Here is a 21,207-nt window from a genome sequence, read left to right as displayed (position 1 = left end):
AAATGTTATGGATGGGAAATATGAAGGAAATTCCACTTTATTCTTTATTTGTACCCTGTCATTTAAATTGAAGCTGGGAATTGATGAGAGCATTCTATGCCTTGGGAGAGGAAACATTCTCAGCTCTGATGTTGAGCAAGTTTATTAATCTGGACAAACTCTAAGACAAACACTCATCTCCAGACAGAACTAGTTTGCAAATAATAAAATCTGAGGGAGGCAAAGACCTTATCTAATAAAAAAACACCAACCCCAAACAGTAAATAATGCTTCTGATATACATATCAGGACTTACCTATATTCAACTCAACAAAACTATACCTGAATGACCACAGACCCAGCGATTCTATGACTATTTTCAGACCTTCTTTCCTTCCAGTGTAGGGCATGAGAACTCAAAAAGCAGTATCTACCACCTCCCTACAGCTCTCCAAGTTATACAGAAGAAATGGCCACCTGGACTGCAAAGAAATAGAGACTGAGGCTTGAAGGGACAAGATAAGGCTGAAGGAGAGAAGATCAGGAAAAGTCTGTGGAGCAGACAAAGAGAAAAGCTGTCAAACACACAAAAATAACACAAAGATAAAGCCCCAAAGGAAAGCCCCCAAAACTAAACCCCAAAAGAATTAAAAGTTCATCTTTCAGAATGGAATGACAATCTGCTCAAAATCTCTAACTGCAAACTCTGATCAACCCATTGCTTTATGAGCATTACTCAATTCACCCCTTCCCTTTTAGCATATGAAATCAAAGCCTTTATGGGGAATATTACCCATGCTAAGCTGCACAAACACTGGAAGTGTGGGAGTCTCCTAAATCTTGCCCTAATAAAAGAGCTGATACAGAGAGAAAAAGCCTTCTCTCAAAGAGGAGGAAATCTAGCTGGACAAATTCTTGTGCACACTGAAATTTATAGATCAGCTGAAATTTTTATGGCTTTCTCATACAAAATCCATAACTTGGCAGGAAAACAGCAATAGGCAGTGTTTCTCTTTAATTATATTTACTTAATATGTTAAGGTAGTATTAAAGTGGCCCAGAATAAACAGCCTACATAGATATTATTTTTTTGGTAGGTTTGTTTTACTGATTACAAAAGGGTCACTCAAGTAGAAGTCTTTCTCAATCCAAGCTTTTTTGTAGGCAAAATCTCAGTTCAGTATTTCCTGAGAGGCATGTGTGATTTCTTCTTGCTACATAATGGAACTGGTGTGGAGCAGAGACAGGTAATATTTCAAGGAGTAACAGAAAATTTGCTGTAATTAATTAATTCTCTGTATGCCATTCAAGAAGTAAATCTTTGTTTAAATTACCTTGATCTAGTGCTACCTGTTTGCTCTAAGAAAGGTAATTAATTCCAGTGTCATGGGAGAAAGATGCTCTGAATTATTAACGATCTGAAGATGGCTCAAATACTCAAGTCTGACTTACAAGATGAACCACAACTGAAATAATACAATCACAGAATGGCCTGGGCTGGAAGGGACCTTAAAGATCATCCCATTCCACTCCCTGCCATGGGCAGGGACACCTCCCACTAGCCCAGGTGCTCAAGCCCTGTCCAACTGGCTTGGACACTTTCCAGGGATCCAGGGGCAGCCACAGCTTCTCTGGGCAACCTGTGCCAGGGCCTCCCCACCCTCACAGGAAGAAAATAAGGCCTCTTTAGGTTCCCTGAGTTCCCTGTGGTTCCCACTAGTTTTCATCTGTTGCTTCTCCCCATGGCCTTCTGGGAATACCAGACTCCTGCATCCTGTAGCCAGGAATATGGTTTTCAGGTTTTTTTTTAAATGGCCCCAAATTAGTCCTGGGGTCCAAAGTGCTACTGTTATTCCCATTTCCTCATTACAGAAGGAGTGGGCCCAGTGGATTCACGGGGGCAGATCTGGGATTTGGGGCTTTCAGAGAAACCCTCCCAGAGCCAGATCACCTCTGATCTTCCCCAGGCAGCGAACCTTGGACCGTGTCCTGGACAGCTGGGTGGACAACAGCTTCTCCTGGACTTCCAGTGGAGTGTAGAGGCCTGATGGCTGAGTCTCCTAAGACTTAAAAAGGAATCTGAAGCCCTGACAGTAATTCCCAAGTAGCCCAAAGCGACCGTGACCAGGGACATCCTTCAGCCACTTTAGAAAGGAAGGCTGGGAACAACCCTGGATGACTGACAACTCTCAAGAATACTTAATTCCTAACTCCCAAATGCCTTTATCAACTTGGCACTGAGCTGCTCTGCTTTGCCAAGACTTGGGCAGGAACACGTTGCTGAACGTTTTCAGGACTGGGCATTTGTACTCGGAAGTTTGAATCCCGCTCAAATCACACAGTCCACACTGAGACAATAAAATACAGCTTCCCGTTTCACCTGGATAAATGAACTCACACACACACACACATACACACTCACACAAGCCAAAAATAAAGAGCACAGAAGGCTTTTTCTTCCCTCTAACAAAAGCCACGCAGATTTATTCAAATGCCTCCCTCTGGAACGCGAAGACAGGAATTGTTGCCTTGAAATCACATCCAAACACACCACACTCAGTGAAAACAATTTCAGAGCTGGTTTTTCATTCCCATGTCATTCTGCCCATCTACAACTAACTGCTCATTACCAGGGGAATAAAAATATTTTCCTGACTACTCAATTAATGCCTCCTTAATTGCTGCGTCAGGTTGGTAACAGTGATGGGTGGGAGGTCATGTTTCCCCAGGAAAACCCACAAGGCTGTTAATGCTCCAGGTTATAACTCAGAACAACAATAATTTGGGAAGCACAGCTGAGCATTGTAAGCCATCAAGAGCATTATAAGGCAGGGCAGAGTGATGGAACAGGCCACAGCACTCCACGGAAAGCTGTACTCGGTGAAAGTCTGTATTAATTTTGATGGAACTTGCAGTCCCCCAAAGTCAAAAGGTGTCAACGTGACTGTCACCACGCATCATCAGGCAGTTAAATAACCCTTGGGGCTTAGAATATAGAAACCTCAGCTAACTCAGTGCCACAGCAACACTGTTCAACCTCTCTCAGACCCTCAGTTAATGGCACGGAAAGAGAAGCAGGAAAAAAATGCCATTAAAAAACAACACCAACAAAAAAGGGTGTGAGACTATGAGCTTCAAATGCAAAAGCGTGCTCACCAGACTTCATAGGTGGTGATGATGATGATGGTGAAGAGTTAGGTTTCCCTAGAGAACATCAGGGATCAAAAGGATGGCCGATATTGTATCCTGTGGGCTAGTCCAACATCCCATGGATTTTAGAGCTGGCACACAGTGCTGGCCTGCCTTGGTTGAGGCAGTTCAGTCCTCAAAAGATCAGGAATCCAGTAACTGGTGGGTTTAGAAAGGTAATGAGGAGTTGTCTTCTCCAGTACGAGAGGAAGTGGCCTCAAGTTGCACCAGGGGAGGTTTAGGTTGGATATTAGGAAAAATTTCTTCACAGAAGGAGTTGTAAAGTATTGGAAGGGGCTGCCCAGGGAAGTGGTGGAGTCACCATACCTGGAAGTGTCCAAAAAACACGTGGCTGTGGCACCTGGGGACATGGTTTAGCGGTGAACATGGTTGTGGTGCTGTGTTGATGGTTGGTACCGACGACCCTGGAGGTCTTTTCCAACCTTAACAATTGTGGGACTTGTACCTCCAGGATTATGGGAAAGGCACTCCGAAGAAATGCTGCTCCCCAGGGGACTGGGGCTGGTGTTGCTTCCCAAGCAGAAACATGGGCTTGTGTGGGAAGTGTCCTGCTGTCCTCCAAATTCCTGGAGATACCAGGATGGAAAGAAAGATCCATTTTGGCACGGTTCCCTGGGCCAAAGAAGACTGTGTCAGGGCTGGAGATGCCAAACAAGCCTTGCTTATCTCCATGAAGGAAAACACTCCTAGTTTTATGAGAACAATGCTGAACAGGCAAGAGAGTCACCACCTTGAGAGAGAAGCTTTCAAAGCAGCGTGGGATAAATTTCTTTCCAAAAGCATCAACAATTTCAAAGCGGAGCAGCATCTCCCAGCTGGGGTATTCCATCTAAAATGCAATATTTTATACACTGATATTTAAAAATTAATGAGCTGAAGTTATGCCCCCTTTGGTTTCATGTCATAAGGGCTGAAAATCTTTGTTCAGAGTTTATCTGAAAGTTATTATTGATGTTGAAATGTTTGGAGTGCCGGTCACAATTTCTGAATCAAAATCACTGGGTGAATTTACAAAGACTGAACTTAGTCAGTCAAGTATGAAACATCAATAAAAATATTTCATTTTCCCCTCCTTGTAAGAGTATTGACATGGCTTTTATGCATCTTTATACTTGAAAACTATGTATTCAATGCCCTGCTCCCATTACATTGGTGGTGCAACCACAGCTGGCAGTGCTGGAGGAATCTCACCTCTTGTGATCCCGTGCAACCCAAATTTATCCTGTGATCCTACGACTGCTGTTCCTAAAACCAAGTTACAGAAATGTTCCAGCGCCAAATTTCCATGTCACAACTGAAGAGGAAAGTTCTTATGGATTGGGCTTGTGAGGCAAGGTTCTGGTAGCTGGGAACTACAGGGACAGAGAGAGATTTAGGAAGGAAAAAAAAGTTACTGCACAGATGTAACTGGGTCCAGAGAAGAGAGAACACGTGGGAGGAAGAGCCCTGCACGCCCCCAGGGCAGTGGGGAAGGAGGGGCAGGAGGTGCTGCAGGAGCCAGAGCTGAGGTTCCCCTGCAGCCTTTGGGGAGGCAGCTGTGCCCCTGCAGCCCATGGGGGTCTGTGATGGATCAGAGACCCCCTGCAGCCCCTGGAGGAGCCCACACTGGAGCAGGGGGATGCCTGAAAAGAAGGGTGTGACTGTGGGGAGCCCATGCTGGAGCAGGTCCTGGCAGGACACGTGGACATGTGGATAGAAGCACCCACGCTGGAGCAGGTTTGATGGCAGGACTTGTGACCCCACAGGGGCACCCACACTGGAGCAGCCTGTTCCTGAGGGACTGACCCCGTGGAAGGGACACACTGGAGCAGCCTGTTCCTGAGGGACTGATCCCATGGAAAGGACCCACACTGGAGCAGTTCCTGAAGGACTGACCCCATGGAAGGGACCCACACTGAGGCAGCCTGTTCCTGAAAGACTGACCCCATAGAAGGGACCCACATTGGAGCAGCCTGTTCCTGAAGGACTGATCCCATGGAAGGGACCCACACTGGAGCAGTTCCTGAAGGACTGATTACAGAGAAAGGACCCACACTGGAGCAGCCTGTTCCTGAAGGACTGATCCCATAGAAGGGACTCACACCGAGGCAGCCTGTTCCTGAAGGACTGATCCCATGGAAAGGACCCACACTGGAGCAGTTCCTGAAGGACTGATCCCATAGAAGGGACTCACACCGAGGCAGCCTGTTCCTGAGGGACCAACCCCATGGAAAGGACCCACACTGGAGCAGCCTGTTCCTGAAGGACTGATCCCATAGAAGGGACCCACACTGGAGCAGTTCCTGAAGGACTGATCCCATGGAAGGGACCCACACTGGAGCAGCCTGTTCCTGAGGGACTAACCCCATGGAACGGACCTACACTGGAGGGTGGGAGTGATTTTTCCCCATCCTTATCTCAACTCCTGAACCTTTCATTGTATTTTTCCTGACAACAATAACAACAAAAACCCTACACACACTAATAAAGTCTTTTTCCCTCTGAATGCCTTTCAAATTTTAAAGGAACAAGCAAATCCAGCAAAAGCTGTACAGAATACAAAAGCTCACTTGGAGTATATTTGACTCTAATAGCTGGTTTCAAACAGCCCAGTGTTGGATGGAAAGGGATCAGGTTGGATATGCTGCTAGCTAAAATATGTTAATGTGATTTAAATTACATTGTACCTGCCTGGGGAATTAATTTTGTGATTTTCAGGGAAACTGAAACAAGTCATTCAATCAGATCCCCCGTTTTCTGTAGGCACTAATGGGATTGTTCAGAGCAAGCAAAGCTGGATGACAAGCAGCGGGTGAACAAAGCTTGGGAAGCAGGAGTTTTGCAATTGTAGGATTTTTTTCAATTTTTCTTTTTAAAGAGACACTGTTGCTTCCTGATAAAAAACTAGTTAAAAATCAAAGTTCCTCCCTGAAATCACAGTGACTTGTTGAAACCAGCATCCCTGTCCTCAGAACACTTGGCAGGGTACCAGCCAGCAAGGAGCTGTCAGACAGCAGGGAGCACGTCCAAAAGAGCTGCAAATCAAGGAAATTGTGAAAAGACACAAGGAAGCCTGGCAAATTAGTCAAACCCACTGTTTCCTGGCATGGAAAAGGCATGGAGATTTAATAGCTTGGTTAAGTTGCCCTGTTTTATGTGTAAAATAAAAGCCAAGAAGCTCATCCAGCCCCGTTTGGGATTCTGGTAAGCCCAGCTCTTCCTCCTTTGGTTCCACCACAAGCTCTGGGGGCACAAGCAGGCAAATAAGTCATATTGCTGGACTACTTCAAGAAGAAAGGTGCCCCACCACTGACAGAAAGTACCACAACAGAACAAAACAGCTACAGCCAGGTAAGACATGGTGATAAAGACCCCAAAGCGCAGCAACAGAGAACACGCCCCAAACCAGAAAATGTGACCACATTTCACCCAGAGAACAACAAACACCACACCAGGCAGGTACAAAACTCTAGGGAGAAACATCTGGCACAGAATCCCAGAATCAGTCAGGTTGGAAAATTGCTCCCAGCCCATGGAGTCCCCCCTGTGCCCGATGCCCACCTTGTCCCCCAGCCCAGAGCACTGAGTGCCACGGTCAGGCCTTCCTGGGACACCTCCAGGGATGGGCACTCCAAACCTCCCTGGGCAGCCCCTGCCAATGGTACAGAGGGAGGAAAGGAGATAATGACTTAGCAAGGGAGTGGATTTTTTAAGTGGATGATGTTGTCAAAGTACTCAACCCTGGCATAGTTCAGAGACAACATTATTGGAACCCTCCATGGCTTATTTTTGGTGAGTTTTACAAAGCTGATTTTCAAAGTCACTTCTCACCCCATACACAACTATTTTCTGTAACCATCTCACCATGACTGACTGGATTTCTGTTAAAAAACCAGCTGTTATCTCCTGATTAATTTTAACATTCAGATGTCCAGTTAATTCCAGGGCAAAGCAAACGAATCTACAGATGAAAGGAAGAGGAAGTATCTTTTCAGTTGCCTTTTTTATACCCCAGAGAGTATTTAAGGAGTGTAACACAGCCTGAAACAACATGAAGATCTTTTATTTACATCTTCAGATTTCACAGCTGGAAGTTTGAGATCAAAACAACTGAATTCACAGCTCTCAGAAATGGGGAGTAATTCACAACTAACAGATTTCCAAAGATAAGTATAACCAGATTTTTAATGGAAAAGGTGCAGGCTCTCCTATAATTACTCCATGTTGCCACAAAATTGTAGAAAGGCTCTAAACTTTCCCAATATTTGCTTGGGAAAAAAAAATTCTGAGTAAATACTGAGCAGGAAGGCAAACCTTGTGAGCTGAAGAAGCTAAAATAGGGAAAAAAGCACAAGACAGAAAAAAAATAATAAGGTCTTTAACAGCACGGAGAAGAAATATTTAGAGGATGAATGTATCTGAATACACAAAACCTCAACGGTGCTGGCTCTTGCTGAAGAATAACACAAAGAAGCAGCAAAATCAGACCACAGAATGTGCTGAGTTGGAAGGGACCCCCAAGGATCATCCAGTCCAACTCCTGGTCCTGCACAGGACCATCCCCCAGAGTCACACCCTGTGCCCCAGAGGATCATCCAAACCCTCCTGGAGCTCTGGCAGCCTTGGGGCTGTGCCCACTGCCCTGGGGAGCCTGGGCAGTGCCAACCACCCTCTGGGGGAAGAACCTTGTCCTGTCTCAGACCTGCCTGCCCTGGACAGCTTCGCCATTCCTGGGTCGGTCCTGGCCCCCCCAGAGCAGACGCTCAGCCCCTGCCCCTCCTCTGCCCCTGCCCAGGCAGTTGGAACTGCAGTGAGGTCTCCCCTCAGTCTCCTCTGCTCCAGCTGAACACACCAAGTGCCCTCAGGCTCCTCACACAGCTTCCCCTCCAGACCCCATCTTCAGGAATCTTCAGGAAAAGAAGCAAAACTATGGAACTTTACTTCCTGTTGAGCAGCAGGGATCTGCTGGCTGAGAAAAACTGCCCCTTGATGACAGAACAACCTCCAGATGGCCCGTGATGCACTGGCAACACCCTCCAGTGCCCTTCCCCATCTTCATCTCCCTCCTCTGGATGGTCCCTGAACTCTGTTTCATCACCCAAGGCCGTTCCTCAGTGACACACAGGCTTCACCCACACAAACTTTTGGGAGACCAAGGAAAATCGCTGCAGATCACACATGTATTTGGTCAAGACCCATCTCACAGGCACTCCAGCCATCCCACCCCCCAGTGCCCAGCAGAACAGCCCGCTCCCCTCAGCCTTCCCAGGACACTCACCCCGTCGGGTCTGCCGTCCGAGGCCGTGACAATCAGGATGTAGCGGTCGGTGCTTTCCCTGTCCAAGGGTTTTCCCAGGGCCAGAAGCCCAGAACTGCAATAAAACAAACCCACAGCACGTCACCACAGCAGCTGACAGAGATCCACAGGTACTTTTGCTCCATCACTCTGTGCCACACCAAGGTTTCCCTCTAGGCTTTATGTAGGTAAAGGCTGATAAAAATCCATGAGCCAGCTGTTAATGTTTTCCACTTGGACAATTTAGGATTAAAATAACAACCTAGTTTTTAATTTATTTAACATTTATTGACATATTAATTTTATTTAACAACCTAGTGATCTACAGGTGACTACAAAAAGAGCTGCACTGAACACAGGACCCCTATTTGTTACTGCTGCACTTTATTCATCTATTTATTTATTAAATATATATTTATTTAATGATTACTATTACTGCTGCAATACATGAGAAGAGAGAATAACGAGCAGGCTATTAATCACTGAGGAGTTCTGATATCCAGCAGGATTGAGCAGTAAACTCTGGGAATACAACACACACAGACTTAAGCACCAGTCATTTTTATAGGGAAAGGCTACAAACTTACACATTGTGTAACTTCAGAGTAAGAGCTGCAACGAGCTAATGCTCTTTGCACAGAGATACCCAAGTCCCTAGTAATAAAATATTCCCATAGGAGCAAATGTTGAGGAAAATGACTTATAGAATCATGGAAAGACCTTAAAGCCCATCTCGTTCCACCCCCTGCCATGGGCAAGGACACCTTCCACTAGCCCAGGTAGCTCCAAGCCCCGTCCAACCTGGCCTTGGACACTTCCAAGGAGTTAGGATATTGTGATTATTGACACCCATTTTAAAAGGACACTGAAAGAAAGGTTATTTGGAAGCCACACACAGTGCTGTTTTTTTCTCTAGGATGATGTGATTTCCTCCTGTAGAGGTCTGAAAGCACCCAGAGAGGCAAGATCCCACTATGGACTCATTACTGGTATATTAGGAAGGATAGGGAAGGTATTGTCTGGACAATCCTGTCTGAGCAAGCTAAACTCTGCTTAACTGAGCTGGCACCAGAGGTATGGCCCTGATGGCACCAGAGGTATGGCCCTGACCACCCCCAAAGCTCCACATTTCATTTACAGGATTTTGTGTCTACTGGAACCTGAGTGAGCGTGTAACAAACTGACTCCTCTCTTAAATCCATGGGTTATTTAACTACTGTGCCCCAAAAAGCATGGATCCAGGGTGACAGTTAAACACAGATCCAGGATGACTTATCCTCTGTTCCACGGCTAAGCAGCTTCTCCCATGGGACTCCACCAAACATGTCATGTTGAGCTTAAAATATCTGAAGAAAAGCATAAGAGCACATGACTTCATGGCACAAAATCCACACCAGCTGGAATTTGGGGATGCTGTGACTTTCCATGTGTCAGGCCATTTTCAGTGGATCTCTCAGACACAAGCACTGGTGGGGCACAGCTATAAACTGCATTTTTTGTACCCACATCTGACGTTCGTGACCCGGAACCTCCACAGCTACTCGTAACAGAAAGAGGTTTTATTAAAGCAAGTTAAAAACCAAAGCAAAGCTCAAAGTCCCCCCAAAGCAGGAGGTCTCATTAGCTGAACTTCTCCAGGATGTTTGGATGTGTAACATCTGTATCTAATGATGGTTTTTCCCTAGACTATAAATTCCTGCAGAGTTTCTGCTCTAATTTCTTATTCAGTGAACTGGTTCCAGGCCAAGACTTCTTCCAACAGAGACAAATAGCAACACTTACTGCTGAGCTATTTCTTCCAAAAAATATAACAGAAATTGGTGGAAAACGTGAGTGGGAGGATAATTCTCCCCTAGGATTGAAAGGTTGGGAGGTAAAATAACATCCAAGCTCAGAAATCAAAGAAAATAATATTCCAGGAGATGCTCCATTCAATTTGCCTCATGGTAAAAACATGGGTTCATGTCCTGGTTGGCTTCACCCAGAAAGGAAAAGCTTCACTGGACCTAAAATACTTCCCTGGAGGTTGGTAAAATCCAGAGGGGAGGTGGATATTGTGCATGGGTTTGTAACCCAGTAAATAAGGAGCTGCCAGGCCTTGGATCCTGCAGGGAGGAGAATGGAACCAGCATCCTCCTCCTTCCAGGGCAGGATTTCAGGTGCTGGGGGTTCAGCAGAGATCCCTCAGATCCCAGAGATCCCTTCATCAGGGAAAATGACTCCCCAGAGGGAAAGGGAAAGTGTAACACCCAAGCAAGGAACACACCTGAGAAAGTTTGTGTCTGTATATATATAAATATATAAAATATATAAATTTGTAAATATATACAAATGTGTAAACTTATCATATTGTATATATAATATTAAATAATAAATATATTAAATAAATTTAATATATTAAATAAATAATAATTTAAAATATAGTACTAATACATGTTAAATATTCCCTAAATATATTTAAAATATACATAAAATAAAAAAAATTAATATATAGATATATAATTTGTAAATATTTACATATTATTTGTAAATATTGATATGTTTTATTTAAGCATTATATAATATAATATATGTATATATATAATATTTGTGTATTATTATATATAATATAGTACACTATACATAACTTTTTCAATATATATATTTATATATAATATATTTTATATGTATACTATATATATACTCTCTCAGGCTATCAATTGTGTGTGTGTGTAATATAATATCTACACATATATATACACACATATACATATATTTATAAAAAGCCATATATATTTTATATATGTGGCTTTTAAATAAAATATATAAGTATTTTATAATATATAATATATAAAAGTAATATATTAATTACTATATACATTATGATATAGTGTATAATATATTAATATATACATAATATATAATATAGAATACATAAATAGATAAAATACATTTTTATATAAAGCCATATATATTAATAAAAATATACAGCTATACTTACTATAAATAAATATATAGCTCTATATTATTAATATACATGTATATGTATATATATATGAATATGCATTTAAAAATTACATATATACATAAAGTACATGAGACATATTTTATATCTACCAATATACACGTACTAAAACATCCTTGTATTTGTAGTTTTAGCTTCTTGCACTAGTGTCATAATTAGACTAATCATAATTTGATTAGACTATTAAGACTTTAATTAGACTGAGGGTAAATTCTTAGCTTTGCATACAGACAGCCCACGAGAAGGCAAATCAATTAGTTATCATAATAGATTGAATATATACTTTTCAGCATTTCTTCAAGACGCTGCAATAAAATGCAAACAATTTCTTTTCATGGGGAAGGAACAGTAAATAAAACATAAACCACTTAAGTGGTAAATTATTAATTTAAAAAAAAATACCAAAATGGAGCTAAGAATAAAACACTGACACCAAATCCTGCTTTATTAACACTGACCTCGAGCTGCATAAATCACATTTCCCCAATATTTCTGCACTATCATAGCACCGTTTTTATCTTCTCCTTCCTACTGCTTGAAAAATTACACTCTCTTGTCTCTCTGTTCCCACAGATGAACATCATCCAAAAGCCAGGCTAAATTCAAAATATCCTGTGTTTTCCTCCAGGGTTCAGACGTACCCACGTTCCTCTACCACCCCAGCTTTCAATCCTTGCTTTCCCTGGGGAACATGAGGAGGCAGGAATTACTACAGATGGTGCTCAGGTTGGAATGCTAAAGGAGGAGGAACAAAACCACCTCACAACCTTCAGACTGAGGGGAAAAAAAGATGTAGTAGTAGCTGTAAAACTGGTAGTACTCATACTCCTGGTGGAATTACACAGGGGTTCACTGCCACGCTCCAGGATGCAACGAAATCATCCAGAGGAGAAAAAGGCAGAGAAAGAATCATGTTCATGGTCTCTGCCTCGGCCGTAAAGTATCTAAAATTGAGGTGAATTCCTGTAGCCTTGATATGCCACTCACATTAACTCTGTGCTTTGTTTGATATTAATCCTCCTTTCATCTCCTCTCAAGACATTCCAGCAGCCAGGAAACAAAAAAAAAACAACAAAAAAAAAGGCTGTAGGAAACTTTGCACAGGCCATTTCCGAGAGAAGAGAAATGGGAAAACTCTTTAAAGAGCTCCCCTTTTTTATCAGGAGGCAGCAGTTCAGGGCCCCAAAGCTCACAGTGTGGTGCTCAGACACACGTGGGGGCTGTGAGGGTGGGGGTGTCAGCCTGCCCAGGAAGGGTCCTGGAGCATGGAGATGGAGGGATGGAGGGGGACTTCCAGCTGGGAATTCATTCACATGCCACATTTAACAACTTGACTTCTGGGTATCTCCACACTGCCCCCATCCAAAGTCGGGCAACACAGGAGCTGCCAAGGATCCCACTTCCAGAGCACCTTCATGCCAGAAGCTGTCCTGAATTCCCACATGTTTTTTCAGTCTCTCTGGAATGGAGAACTACCAGGAATTTTATGGTGTGATGTGAACAGCACAAACTACATGAAACAACTACCCACTGAGAAATCCCTTTGGAACACCCCTCCTGCAGCCAGGTCAGACAATTCACCTCCTAAATCAACAAATGCTGCTTTCCAAACAGTGTGACCCCCCACTGGAGCAGCTCTCATGGAGCCAGGATAGATTATTCACCTTCTGAAGGTCACAGAGGAGGTCAGACTGAGTTTCTCTGTGTTAAGGAGAGGGTTGCCACCGTCCCTTGAGCAGGAATCCCTACAAATCCACGCTGTGCTGGAGCTACAACCCCTAGCAATCCATCTGAGCTGATGACCACACACCTTCCCTGATCTGCACCAAAACCTCCAGTCCTAAGCCATGGATAACACCTATGGATAACACCAGCAGCCCGACCTGGCCACCTCAGGGAAGGAAAGTCTCCCCTCTCCAAGGTGTCCCTTCCCTCACCTGACAAGTCTTTATCACTAGAGGGCCCATCCATCACTCTTGGAGGAGGAGAGCACCATCTCCTGGGATCTTCCAGGGGTTTTTACATTCTTTCCTAAATGATTTGGCTCTCCATGAATGGGAGACTTACCACCTGGAGCTTCCCTAGAACATACAAACCTGTTTCAGTTGGTTTGTGTATTTAGGTTCACAAAGTCCCCCTCAACCCAAATTAGAACAATCTTTTGCAATTATACACAAACTAGCCCCGGGTTACTTCTGTCCCATCATTACCACAGGAAGTCAACTCACCACCTTCCCTTCCTTCTGCAAAGGAAAAAGATACTTTGGAGTGTAAATAATAGCTACCAGTAGGTAAATAATACCTAATAAGAGGTAAATAATAGCTAATAATAGATAAAATAAAGAAAGGGGTGGTGGGACAGGCACAGACAGATCTGGTGCTCATAATTTTATTATGCACCCTCTGTTTCTCACTCTATTTAAGCTGGTATTCAATCTGAAGAAAAGATGCTTTAAAACAATGCTCAAAAGGCATTTTTAATACAGGCTAAGCTGCAAGAAGGCAGGAAAATAAAGCAAAAATTGTCCCTGTCATTAGTCAAGAGCTGACAGGTATAAGGTTCTTAATTAATCCCTGGTCACTCTTTTAAATGGAATATTTCCACTTCAGTGAGTTTTACCTACTTACAGTGTTCAAAATAAATAAATAGTCCCCTGTGAAAAACTTCAGAGTGCAATAAGGCTCACAGAGCTCTCATTTATGTGTAAGGAGCAGCTGAGGATGTGTAATTACAAACCTTTTCTTTCACTCTCAGCCCACACATTCACTTGACTTGAAAAGTTTTCCAAGGGTTTTCCACTTACCTTTGAGAGAGATTAAAAACTTGTTGAGGATCTCCATTCTGAATGAGGTATCTTATGGGGTCACCCTCCCTATCAAAAGCCTTTAGGGGAAAAAAAGGGAGAAAATTAAGTCAGTGACAGAGCTTTCTTTACTTTCCTTCTGTGCATAGAGTGGAGAATTAACCCCTGAGGTTCCAAGAATGTCTGCAGGGATGACACTGATCTCTGTTTCTAAGGCAACTCTGGTTATTGCAGATGGGCTACTTCAGATAAAGCTGTAGCACATCAGAACTCTCATGCTACAGAGGAATGACAATATCCTGAATACAGGATTAATAATTAGCAATTATCAAATTATCAAATTAATGCCACACATACACACACAGCAGCACAAGGATGAAATTCAAGCTTATTCAATTAGGTTTACTTTATGCAGCTACAGACTGATTAGACTGAACTTCTTGTTTCCTTTCTTCCTATTTTCATTTCTACCTCTTATCCAGATCCCTCTTTCTATTGGTTTACCAGAATCCCAATCTTTGGCTGATGCTCCACCCAGCAGTGTAGACATTGTAGCACTCACTCTCCAGGATAATTTGCTTTTTGGGGGATGAAGATTCAGATAAGACCTTGAAGAATGACTATTAGCAGCACCAAAACAATTATATTGCACCTACTGGGTACCAAGAAAACCCTTTTCAGACGTTGAGTAAAATACTTTTGTTGTTAAGCTTTGGCTAATCTGTTCCCAAACCCAGCCATAAATCTGCCATGGAACTGTTACTGTTTTGTCAAGTGTATACAAACCTTCTCACAGGAAAGACTATTGTGAGCTTTTTAGAGAAATTACTCTCTACTAAACAGTCTCCTGGACTGTGTCACAGCTACAACCAGTTAGCACTCAAACCCCAAAGCGATTAAGCACATTTTTGGAGGAAAAACAACAAGGAGAATTGCAAGAAGGCCAGTGAACAGGTCCAAGAAGGGCAGACAGGCTTTACTAGGAGACAGGGTGACACAGAAAAGAAGGTAATAAGAGAGTATTTTTGTATCTCTCATCTTCCAACAACCATCCCTTTTAATATCTTTTTTATAAGCCTTTCACAGAATCCCAGAATTGTTCAGGTTGGAAAAGCCCTCCAAAGACACCAAGTCCCCCCTGTGCCCTGTGCCCACCTTGTCCCCCAGCCCAGAGCACTGAGTGCCATGGCCAGGCCTTCCTGGGACACCTCCAGGGATGGGCACTCCAAACCTCCCTGGGCAGCCCCTGCCAAGGCCTCACCACCCTTTCCAGGGAGAAATTCCTCCTCCTGGCCAACCTGAACATCCCCTGGCACCACCCTCCTGTTGGGTCAGATAAAAACCCAAGAAAAATAAGGAAAAAAACCCAACTCAAACCCACCCCAACATTAAGACCAGAAGCACCAAGCAGTTCAGAGTGCAGGCAGAACAGGGAATTCAGTAAGAAAACAACTTGCCCGAGCCAAAGGAAGCATAAAGAAAATAGTGGCTAAGTCAGACAAAGGTGACCAGCACAAAGGAAGAGCAAGAACACCCAGAGCGGCACAGAGTCAGAAAAAGTCAAGGCACAACTAATAGAAACAGGGAAGAAGGCAAGGGATAACAAAGAAATGTTCAAACTGCAGAGGAAACCTGAGGAGTGTGGCACCTTCCAAGGAGAAGGGATGATGTTGAGAAGGTCAAAGAGCTGACACTGCTGGACTTAACTGGGACAACAAAGGGGTAAAATCTCAGCTGAGAACTGGGAAAGAATAGGCAGAGAAGCTGTACATAAATTGAGCATCTTTAAATCATCTGCTGAAATTAAAGCCTGATGAAGTTCATGCTATTGTATAAAACCCAGGCTGAAGCAATCTCAAAGCCATTAGTGGTTTTCTTTGAAAACTCACAGAGGAAAGATGTGCTGAAGGGCCAACACAAGGTACATCCTTCATGGGGGGATGAGCCAGGAAATCACAGGTGGAGCTCAATTCCCAGAAAACCACAAATAACCAAATCACCTGTAAGTGACCTGGATGACAATATGGAGATGGGCAACACAAAGCTAACTCTGCCAGGAACAAAAGGATGGTGAAGGAACCTGATCTTTCACAACAGGGCTAGAGAACAGGGCAGAGGCTGTGGGGGCAATATTGCATCTGAGCCAGGGAGAGGCTTTTCTTGCTGCTTTCTGTGCAGAACTTCCCAAAGCAGTTCAGACAACACGGTCTCCAAATGGAAAGTGGGATTAAGCAAGAATAAAACCACTCATAAAAAATGAAGGTCAGGCAGCAGTGGGTGACATTTAGTATTGACTCAGTTCTGCACAGGTGTAAATAGTTCTTCCAGGACTGATCAATAGTTTCATCCACAACAGCAACGACAGAGTAGGAAATTTGTTTGTAGTGATGGGAGGTGGTACCACCTTAGTGGTTGTGAGTGGGATTTGGATCTCCTTATCCTGAAGATATGAACAGCCAGGATCTGACTCAGGAAAGACAAGTGAAAAATTGTCAGCCAAGAATGCAAAATGCTACAATTACTTGAGGCAGAAAATGTGAGTAGCTGGCCTCTCTGAGGACTCTCCCAGATCCTAAATCTTTAGTGGCCCTTTGTATTCCCTCCTATCTGCAGGGCATCCTGCCCTCCCTTCACATCCCAGGCTGTCTCAGAGTTATGATTGGGGCCTACATTCACAACAAGAAGTCAGGAGACTCTCAAAAAGACAGCAAATAAAGGACTGGCTGTAGTTTATTTCATTTTCTCCTTGTCTCCAAGGAAAATCCACCTTCCATTCAACACACACTAAAAAAATCAGGGAGAAAACGATAATTGGTTGTTTTGAAAAGCTCCTGTTTTCTTTAAAACCAAAGGACAGCAGGTTATTATGACATAAGAAAACAACTGAGGGCTTGCAAGTGAGGAGAGCAATCCATACCCACTGTTTTCCAGATCAATGGAATACAGTGACTCCATAAATTGTACACAACGATTCCATGTTGCCTCCTTGTTCAGCACAGAACTGGACCGTGGTAACAGCCCCATTTGTTTTGCAGACTCCCAGAAAAATGACACCATTTGCATATTTTAATTAATAATGGCTGGCAGAACACGAAGCCATAAATGCCTCCCAGGCATGCAATAAACTCTGAGGTTTATTTACAAATTAATGCTGTGGAGACCATTTAATATTGCATTAATCTCAAATTTTGTTAATTAAAACACCACTCACAATCAACTGGGCGCATTATAAAAATAAATAACAGCATAAGAAAGAAATACAACCTTCCCTCCTCAGCATGGAATATTTTAATGGACAGGGAGAAAGTGAATTTTATTTTTAGAACAGGTATTTTAAAGTCTAAAAGGAAAATTTTAAACAGCTATATTTGCATTGTTATTGACCCTGATGTTTTGCAGATCTTCAGATTTGCCAGCTTGGGAATATTTAAAATATTTTGCTCACTCTTCCCCAGATTTTGTAAGCCTGTAGGCAACACTAACAAACTATTATTAAGAGAGAGTCATAAAATAATAATCTCTTAATCTGCACCAATCTAAACAATTTATTGCTAAGAATCATGAAAGGAAACATCAGTGTGAAAACGTACACATGAACATATTTGTTCAATATTTGAGATCTTAGTGATGTTCCACGTGAAGAGGGAACACAGGCAATACCTGAAGCTATTGCTAGAATTGCACAAAAAACCCACACTGAGGTGACTAATTGGTAACTTTCTGTTGCCTGGAAAGGACAGCACAAGATTTTACAAGCTTAAAAACTCAGTTCAGGAATGTTTAAAATGTCCTGGCCAGTTTTACACAGAAGGGAATGAAGAAAGATGAAGACAGAAATGCAATTGCCACAAGTGCTTTAACACAGGGGGCTGTTTTAATGCAGAATGAGGCACTTGAACTTAAAATCACTGAATGGTTTGGGTTGGAAGGGACCTTTAAGCTCATCTTGTTCCACCCCCTGCCATGGGCAGGGACACCTCCCACTAGCCCAGGTTGCTCCAAGCCCCGTCCAACCTGGCCTTGGACACTTCCAGGGATCCAGGGCCAGCCACAGCTTCTCTGGGCAACCTGTGCCAGGGCCTCCCCACCCTCCCAGGGAAGGATTCCTTCCCAATACCCCATCTATCCCTGCCCCCTGGCACCGGGAAGTCATTCCCTGTTGTTGTATCACTATACGCCCTTGGAAAAAGTCCCTCTCCATCTCTCTTGTATGATGCACCCACATTCCAGGTCCAGGACCACCAGTCTTACAAAAGATCCAGTCCTAGACTAAGCCCCAAAAGCTGCAGCCAAGCATGTTTGGGATTAAACAATCCAGTTTTTTTCACAAAGAGCAACTGTCTGGCTGAACTCACGCCATGCACAGTGGACTGGTAATACAAGATTAATCCACACTGACGTAAAAATAAGTAAACCTCAACATCTTCTATGATTTCCAAAGCTCTTAAAACAAATTGAGGCACTTCTCTCTTTCCCAAACACAGTAACCTGTGATTTCTGGGGATCTTGGCAAGTGGCAAGAGAACACCCACTGTTATATCCCCAAAACGCTCAGCAGCATCCCGGCGAGGAGGACAGGAGCTGGCATAGCCATCCTGCATCCCCCCTGCCCTGCCTGGCACAGGCTGCCTCTCCCAGATTTCCTCAGCATTCCTCAGCAAGGATCATGTGAAAAGGAAACAGAATCTAAACCGTGAAATTATGGAATCACAGTTGTTAAGGTTGGAAAAGACCTCGCAGACCGAGTCCCCCCTGTGCCCGATGCCCACCTTGTCCCCCAGCCCAGAGCACTGAGTGCCACGGCCAGGCCTTCCTGGGACACCTCCAGGGATGGGCACTCCAAACCTCCCTGGGCAGCCCCTGCCAAGGCCTCACCACCCTTTCCAGCAACAAATTCCTCCTCCTGGCCAACCTGAGCCTCCCCTGGCACAGCTGGAGGCCGTTCCCTCTCCTCCTGTCCCTTGTTCCCTGGCAGCAGAGCCCGACCCCCCCCGGCTCCCCCCTCCTGTCAGGGACTTGCAGAGCCAGAAGGTCCCCCCTGAGCCTCCTTTTCTCCAGGCTGAGCCCCCCCAGCTCCCTCAGCCCCTCCTGCTGCTCCAGCCCCTTCCCAGCTCCGTTCCCTTCCCTGCACACGCTCCAGCCCCTCCGGGTCTCTCCTGTTGAGGGCCCAGAACTGGGCACAGCCCTCGAGGTCCCCTCATTCTGTCAGCACAGGATGGGCTGTTTGGGATTTAGTGTAACATCGAAGCAAATTATTCCAACAAGGAGCTTCACTTTCCAACCACATTTAAATTGTATAAACCCCTTAAATACTAAAACCTGCCAATAGTTTTTCTGCCTCCAAAGATCCCTCAGGCTCTCAGCCACATATTCCAGCACCTGTCAAGTAAACACAAATGTTTCTGTTTCTCAGCATGCTCCTGGCTCCTGTTCCTTTGTGGGGTTTCCAAAAGCCAGAGTCTCCCCACCAGGGAGGAGAAGGCTCCTGAACAGCATGGCCCTTCCATTCTGCACTCCCTGCAGGCACCACAGATGTGCCAGAAGTTAATCTGCAGCACTGAGCTAAATGAGTCACCCTCCCTCAGCACAGGTGACTAAATCAGCCTAACCATCCATAATAAACCAAATCTTTCATCAGCAAACCATTTAACCAGGAGCTCACCCATTCACCTGCATCAGTGACTCAATTAGAGCTCCTTTATTTCACTTTATTTCACTACTACTGAACGTAGTATTAAGTTCCTGATCCCCCCCCCCAAAAAAAGGATGTAAAGAGCTGTCATTTATCTCCCTGTTTTGCACAGCTGATTTGGAGATGTGTGGGCAGAACACAAAACAGCAAAGGCTTAGGGAACAGTAAGTAAGTGAGGAGAAAGCTGATTTATTAACCATTAACCCAACAAGGGAAGGTCTGGTCCTGCTGCATGAGGATGGGGATGCAGGAGGGAGCTCCCTGGTCCTGGAACTGGCCTGATCCCACTGCATAGGGGTGATGTATGTGTGTGTGTGCCCTGAACCCATGAGGAGCCAGCACACAGGCACACAGGAAGCACTTCTGGCAAAAAAAAGTAACTGCAGGATCCTTTAATTTGCCAAAATGCAGAGAGAAGGTGATCCCTCGTTTATACAGCGTGGGGGTCAAATTTAATATATAAACAGTGAATTACAAATGGGATGGATAATCAAATTTCTTTGTGCACAACACAATTACAAAATAAAAAAGGAAACCCCCTCCCCACATAACCACTTCAGCAGACAGGCCCAGCCTGTAAGGAGTTGCATTTTATGCTGTGGAGAAGGAAACAGGCACTTCATTGATTCTGAAAATCACCCAATGACTGTTTTCCTTAGGTCACCCCTGAGCTCCTGGTTCCTCATGTTGTAGACAAGGGGGGGTTCAGTGCTGGAGGCTCCACTGAGCACAGAACTGACAGTGCCAAATTTAGACAGATGTGGAGGGAGGGGGAATTCAAATAGAGGAATGTGCCAGTGCTGATGGAGAAGGAGACCATGGCCAGGTGAGGGGGCACGTGGAAAAGGCTTTGTGTCTGGAGGAGCTGGCACACGAGGTCAGCCTGGTCCCAGTGCAGGAGGCCAGCCCTGATCCCGGGTCTGGGAGTGCTGGGATGGCTGCTTTCTGCCAGCCTGTTACAGAACCATGTTACACACACCAAGGGGAAGAAATATTTTCAGGCATTTTTCAAAAGTGACAGGCTAAGGAAGGCGAATTGCCAAAAATCTTGCTGAAATTCTACAGGAATTTGGTACAGAAGCTTCTCTGATTTGCAGGCAAAGAGAGATTTGAACATAAGAAATCACAGGCCTTTCAAGATTTCAGCCACTCGTGGGATTTTTTTCTAATATAATTATCACAAGAATCAAAGAATCCCTGAATGGTTTGGGTTGGAAGGGACCTTAAACACCACCTTATTCCA

The 21,207-nt window shown here is 44.2% G+C and overlaps 1 protein-coding gene across 1 annotated transcript in view; it reads right to left on the bottom strand.

The window, feature by feature from the left end:
• The window catches only part of PCDH15 (protocadherin related 15), a 217,673-nt gene that overhangs the window by 119,140 nt on the left and 77,326 nt on the right, over positions 1-21,207 (bottom strand). Inside the window, exons 13-14 of the mRNA XM_029962595.1 lie at positions 14,273-14,352; positions 8,447-8,540 (exon numbers count right to left, since the gene is read on the bottom strand). Of these exons, the coding sequence (XP_029818455.1) occupies positions 8,447-8,540; positions 14,273-14,352 (174 nt within the window). The remainder of the gene's footprint in view (positions 1-8,446; positions 8,541-14,272; positions 14,353-21,207) is intronic.

Source organism: Manacus vitellinus, unplaced genomic scaffold (assembly GCF_001715985.3).
Source record: "Manacus vitellinus isolate BGI_N305 unplaced genomic scaffold, ASM171598v3 scaffold_48_pilon, whole genome shotgun sequence".
Taxonomy (NCBI): domain Eukaryota; kingdom Metazoa; phylum Chordata; class Aves; order Passeriformes; family Pipridae; genus Manacus; species Manacus vitellinus.
Note: the sequence above shows the minus strand (reverse complement) of the source record. Positions and strands in the feature narration are given on the sequence as shown.